General features: G+C 39.4%; 1 protein-coding gene across 1 annotated transcript in view; it reads right to left on the bottom strand.

Annotated features, from left to right (window-relative positions):
* Positions 1-595: 595 nt before the first annotated feature.
* Positions 596-6000, bottom strand: part of LOC121713558 (SH3 and cysteine-rich domain-containing protein 3) — a 79126-nt gene continuing 73721 nt past the window's right edge. Inside the window, exons 12-13 of the mRNA XM_042098257.1 lie at positions 5368-5505; positions 596-1213 (exon numbers count right to left, since the gene is read on the bottom strand). Of these exons, the coding sequence (XP_041954191.1) occupies positions 1115-1213; positions 5368-5505 (237 nt within the window). The 3' untranslated portion in view covers positions 596-1114. The remainder of the gene's footprint in view (positions 1214-5367; positions 5506-6000) is intronic.

Raw genomic sequence — 6000 nt, 5'->3', positions numbered from 1 at the left:
CCGCAAGTAATTTAAACGAGAGTAATGGGTGTGCAGTTGGTTTTTGTACATGACGTTATTATTTTGCAGTCACTTCTTCTGTTTTCATAAGCCAGAAGGATCGACATACTTGGTACCAGTGGATAGCCCTGTGTCTCCTCTTTCATCTGATATGCTTGCCATATCTATGCGTTCACGCGGTTCGTGAGTAATTCAACTCGCTGGGTGCGCAGGTGAACGCAGAGACCGTAAATATGATGCAATTTGATTTAATCTTAATCTTCATACTATAACGTACAGACAAGTGCGTGGTCTCGTTGGAAAGCCCCACCTCTGCTCTGTCACACAATAAAGGCTTCTCGCTGCTATGAACAGTTGCGGAGCAATGTAACAGAGAAGAAAGGGTGTGTTTTTTGACGCACTTAGCGTCAATCGGCTTCTAAGGGTTAAAATCTCACGTACCCCCAGGGGTACGCGTACCCCCATTTGAGAACCACTGCTCTAGGCGGCCCCTCATATACATCCAAACACACACTCAGACACAAACCTTTCTCCAATTATTGATTTCAGAAATAAAAGCTCAAGTTAAATATCAATTTGATTGTTAAATGATACCTTTATTGTCATGCATTTAAAACATAGTTTATTTCAAATAGAAATTACATTTATAGCAATAGAATTTGTAGAGTTCAATCATTAAAAATCATTTTTGATCTTGTACATCATGATGTTCATTCCCTCCATTATATACCACAAAACTGACAAGTGTTTACTTAACACTGACTTACATATCCCCAACTCCAAAATAACTTTACTTACAGCAATCCAAAAAAATAGAAATTGCCAACAGTGTTGTAATCTCTTGTTTCATGACAATGCTTGCCGTGAAAGGAAAAGTGCAAATACCACCATAACATTACCCAATGTCAATTTACTCCTAATGTGAAAGAATGCCATTAATACTCTTCTATTATTGAAATATTTAAAAACAAAACATCTATGAACACACACTATTTGTCTAGGAAACACATATCCTACTTGAGTGTACAGCAGAACATAATTACTCTATTCCTCAAGATTAAATCATTAAATCAATAACATGCATAGGGATACTTTTTTGTCATGTTTCCATAATTCATAACTCCAGGAGCAGGTTTGCTGGAAAAAAGCCTAGTTTTCGTCCAGTGCTGACTTTCAAATAGCCATTAACTTCTTCTCCTTTTTTTACGACAATCTGTAAAATACATTTACAGTTACAATATAAATAAACGTATACATTTTAAACATTGTTAAACTATATACAGTGGGTATCAGTTAAGTTTGGACGGTTTCCTGCATGAATCACGCACGAAACGCGTACCATATTCTCATCGGAAATGGCACAAACTGCAGTTGACCCAAACAACCACCAGGTGGCTCTTGGTAGTTCTGCCACTATATTTTTGATGCGACTTGACTTACTGCTTCCATGACTCATTCAGTTTCCAAGTCAGTAGAACAATCAGAGACAGTTGAGCCATTACCAAACATATATGATAATACAATAGCGTGAGTTTATATATCTTATCAAGGGCGTCGCCAGCCGATTTTGCCGGGGCTTCAGCCCCGAATGTTTCGAGTGTAGCCCTGAATGTATTTTGCAAAGTTGACTAACAAATATGAAACCATTATTTGGATCATGCATTGGAACTGTGAGAAGAGATGGACCTATTTATCAAATATAAAAGCAGGACACGGGTTTCCTCTCACTCTCCTTCATGCAGCAGATCTAACTTGAACGTTACCTTACCATAATTTAGAACGTAGGCTGCTTAGAGCACGCGCACGCACGAGAGAGAGAGAGAGAAAGAGAGAGAGAGACAGAGAGTCAGTCAGTTCCAGGGTTGGGCATGTCATTTTTTTCGCATTTCCTATTTAGTATAAGAAAGTTATAAGGAAATCATAAAGGCAACAAGGCAGGGGTGCCAGAACGAGCAAACAACCCCCCCCCCCCCCCCCCCCAAATCACGCGCACTGTATTTTCTCTTTCTTGCGCAAACAAAATGTGTGCGTTCCAAATAGCCTGCGTAATTCTGCTTCATAAAGTTGAACAAACGCAGGTGGTAATTTTATAGATAAATAGAAATAGCCAACTTGGAGTGAATTTACACACGGGAGATTCTTTCTCTAGGCTACTTGTAGCTGAGCAGAGTTGGGTGTAATGTGTTAGTAATCACGTTACAGTTCCTACAGTGTGCGAGCAAAGATATTCAGAATTCTGGGAAGGTGACAAGAATTAAAAAAAATCTAATTCATCGGAGTAGGCTATTTGTTATCTTACTACTGAGTGGGAAACAGTGCACAACCAACTAGCTAATGACTAGTCTGATGTCAATCACACCACAAATTGATTCCAAAAAAATATCAGGGTGTTAGGCTATAGCTAGGACTGCCACTGTTTTCAGTGTGAAGAGCATCTAGTATAATTAATTACAGAAAGAACGTAACTCGCAAGCGCACTTCACTCAAAACAGTGTAATGTTTTGCAAGTTGTGTGCGTGTCACCATTCGACATTGTGAAGGAGGGTGCGCGAGCTGGGCAGCAGCGCTTCCATAAAGGTCTCTTTCATAATGTCCTGTTACAATTGCAGCTGCTTCCAATTGTTGAATATTTAGAAAGTTGCCTACATGACGGCATTTTTGAGCTAGTAAGAGAGTCAGATTTTTGGCTTCTGGTAGTAACTTGCTAATTAACTAAAGCAAGACTTGAGTGATATCACAAATTTGAAAGGCAAAATATGAAGGCAACATAGCTTATGTTGCCTTCACAAATGTACAAAGCTTATAGGCTACAGTGGACTAGCATGTTGCAGGGGCTGCTAAAAACACAGACAAACAACCTATGCAAACAACACACTGAAAACTCGGCCAATCACACTGTCGAACGCTCCGTCCGGTTCGACCGCGGAACGCCACAGCGGACTTATGCTGCCCCCAAGCAGCTGCAGTTGTACTTACATTTCACGCAGCTGCGTGAATCACGTTTTTCGTGAAAGAAGTGTCCATTTTTAACTAGTACCCACTGTAAAACATTTAATATACCTGAGGATTAATCTTTGATAAATAAACCTCTGGCCATAAACAAATAAACTGGTGGCCATTCAACAAATGTTGTAATTGAGTGACAAATTATTTTCCTTGCTTTTGTTTTTTCAGTTTTCTTCTTTAAGAAAAAAATATTATATACAGCTTCAGAAATAATGATTTTTAAGACATTTTAGTGTCCAAGACTAGCCTGGCGGGGCCATCCTATATCTTGAGATGTATAGTCTGGCATCGAACCATTCACCTCGCTTAATCCAAGGGGCGGGCAGAGAATTGTCTTTCAAACTGCCTAGGCATGCAATAGGCCAGCGCTACGACCATATCCGTATCAGGTCGGCAAAACGGCAAATACATCCTTCTTCGAAAGTAATGACTTAAGTGCATTGTGTTGCTCAACTTTCAAAGAAAAGCACAAGTCCAACTCCTCCAAAGTTGACGCCAATGCCGATTCAAACAACCGCTCTTCGTTCGCCATAGCCACCTTCCTTGTTGTTCACAGTCGCAGGACTGTCGTTATCCTGTTAAGCCCGCCTTAAGACTCTCTAACAAAATAGAGCGCTGTGATTGGAGAACATCCATGGTGCTAAGCCAATAGAAATCCCTATGGTTCGATACTAGACGTACAGGCTGAGCAAATTAATTTGCCGCCGCTAGGGTGCGTCTAGATTTCTAGGCTAGTCCAAGACATTATTATTATTGCATGAGCTGTGTACGGACTTGCACATTCATGTAAAGACGATTGAAAGTATGTTAGACAAATGACAGTGTTAAGTCACTACCACATCACTCCATGAGCAATTTCACAGTTATAGAAATTTGACCTAACAACGACGTTAGATCTCGATAATGTCCTTGTATTTGTCTAAATGTGGTGGGAGGAGCCACAGCGCAGCGGTAGCATTAGCGTCCAGTACAACATACGGGCCCAGCTAGTCTATCACTGCAAGTGCATACAAAATGTTTTTGGCCAAATTTTGCTTTAATCCAATTTACATTTGTTACTACCAGTCGTTGTCCTGCGTCAAATCACGATTGAGTGTGCATCTAATGTAACAGCGGTGTCTCCGCTGAGACATCCACTCTCCATGTTAAATTTTTGCTGTTGTTGCGAGCGAGCTAATAGGCTACGATATGGGTAATACTTTCAATACAATCAGCTCCACGATGCATACATGAGTGTTTTAAAAAGGTTAGAATGTATTTGAAATGGTTTAAAATGGTTTAATTGCTACGGTTGGTCAAATCTGTTAGTCAGATCAACTCTGATGACATCAGTGTCAACGCTGTTTGTTTAACATTTTGCTCTTAAAATGATGATGAAATGAGATATGTACTGTACATTTCCTAAATATATATACATATATTTTATTGAGTTCCTTGATTTGTCTGTTAGTACTTTTTAATAAATATTTGAAATCTTACAGGGTTTAAGATCAGAAAATACTTGGTAATAACATGGTAACAATTACGATGACCTGACATGCTAAGTTGCGGTCATATTTATTTATATATATATATATATATATATATATATATATATATATATATATATATATATATATATATATATATATATATATATCTGTGTGTGTGTGTACTCAATGTACTCATTACTTAAGTATAAGTATATATACTCTTTTGATCCCGTTGAGGGAAATTTGGTCTCTGCATTTATCCCAATCCGTGAATTAGTGAAACACACTCAGCACACAGGTGAACACTCAGTGAGGTGAAGCACACACTAATCCCGGCGCAGTGAGCTGCCTGCAACAACAGCGGCGCTCGGGGAGCAGTGAGGGGTTAAGTTACATTCTAACCTTTTTAAAACACTCATGTATGCTCAAGGGCACTTCAGCCGTGCCTACTGGTCGGGGTTCGAACCGGCAACACTCCGGTTACAAGTCCGAAGTGCTAACCAGTAGGCCACGGCTGCCCCAACTTGGAGAATAAAGAATTCTGATTCTGACCCAATTACTTTGAGCACCTATTTGTCATGTAGGGTTTTTGAGTAAATATGAATGATGAAATTCTTGTTCTTAGTGAGCAAGTAAGTGTGCCAGGTTTGATGACGATCCTTAAACCTGTTTGTAAGATGTAATGTAAACACTGCTGTAAAGGATGGAACCATGCATACAAGCATGGATGGATGCCCGGAAAACTGTGGGCAGAGGTATAACAATTGTGGGTGAGGTATAAGAAACCTGTGAAGTCATGGCAAATAGCACATCAAAATCATGGAGACACAATTGACACCCTTACTATTTGGTTATAATAACAAATAACAAAAAAACATTTGGATCATACCTGGTCCTTTTTTAGTGTGATCTGGCCCATTTCTCTGTTCCCTACAAATGAGCGTGTCACTCTGTATACTCTTTCTCCTGCACGGACTCTTATGATATATGTCATTGGCAGATAGCCAGTCTTCTCCCCAATCTTTCCCTGAAAAAAAAGTATATTCATACACACATAAGAATGACCATGTTCAAGAAAGACTCATGTTCAATCATTAAATATGATATAACATTGGTTTTAAATTTATACCTAATTTGGACTCTAAATGAAATCAGGCCCTTGAGTCTCCAAAAGAGCCACTTGGGATATAGTTTTTACACACAGGCTGACAGCCACCATTGTAGTTCTAATCAACTTCAGTCAAATTTGTCGGAGGTTGTCAGACTTAGCAACAGTACTTAACCCTCTAACAGCCCAAGTCACAATATAGACCCGAGTACAGAGTAAAATCTCATTTGCACTCTTTACCACTAGATGGCAGACATCCAGAGATTCAATTCAAGCCTGATCTCACTTCTCAAAGTGCAAAGGAAGTAGTACAATCAAATGTGACAAAACCGGAGAATACATGCATGTGATTGTATCGACATGGAAGTGATTCTGGCCATCGTTTTCGTGCAAATTGAAGCAGAAATGCACCAA

The sequence above is a fragment of the Alosa sapidissima genome, chromosome 7 (genome assembly GCF_018492685.1).
Source record: "Alosa sapidissima isolate fAloSap1 chromosome 7, fAloSap1.pri, whole genome shotgun sequence".
Classification (NCBI taxonomy): Eukaryota; Metazoa; Chordata; class Actinopteri; order Clupeiformes; family Clupeidae; genus Alosa; species Alosa sapidissima.
Note: the sequence above shows the minus strand (reverse complement) of the source record. Positions and strands in the feature narration are given on the sequence as shown.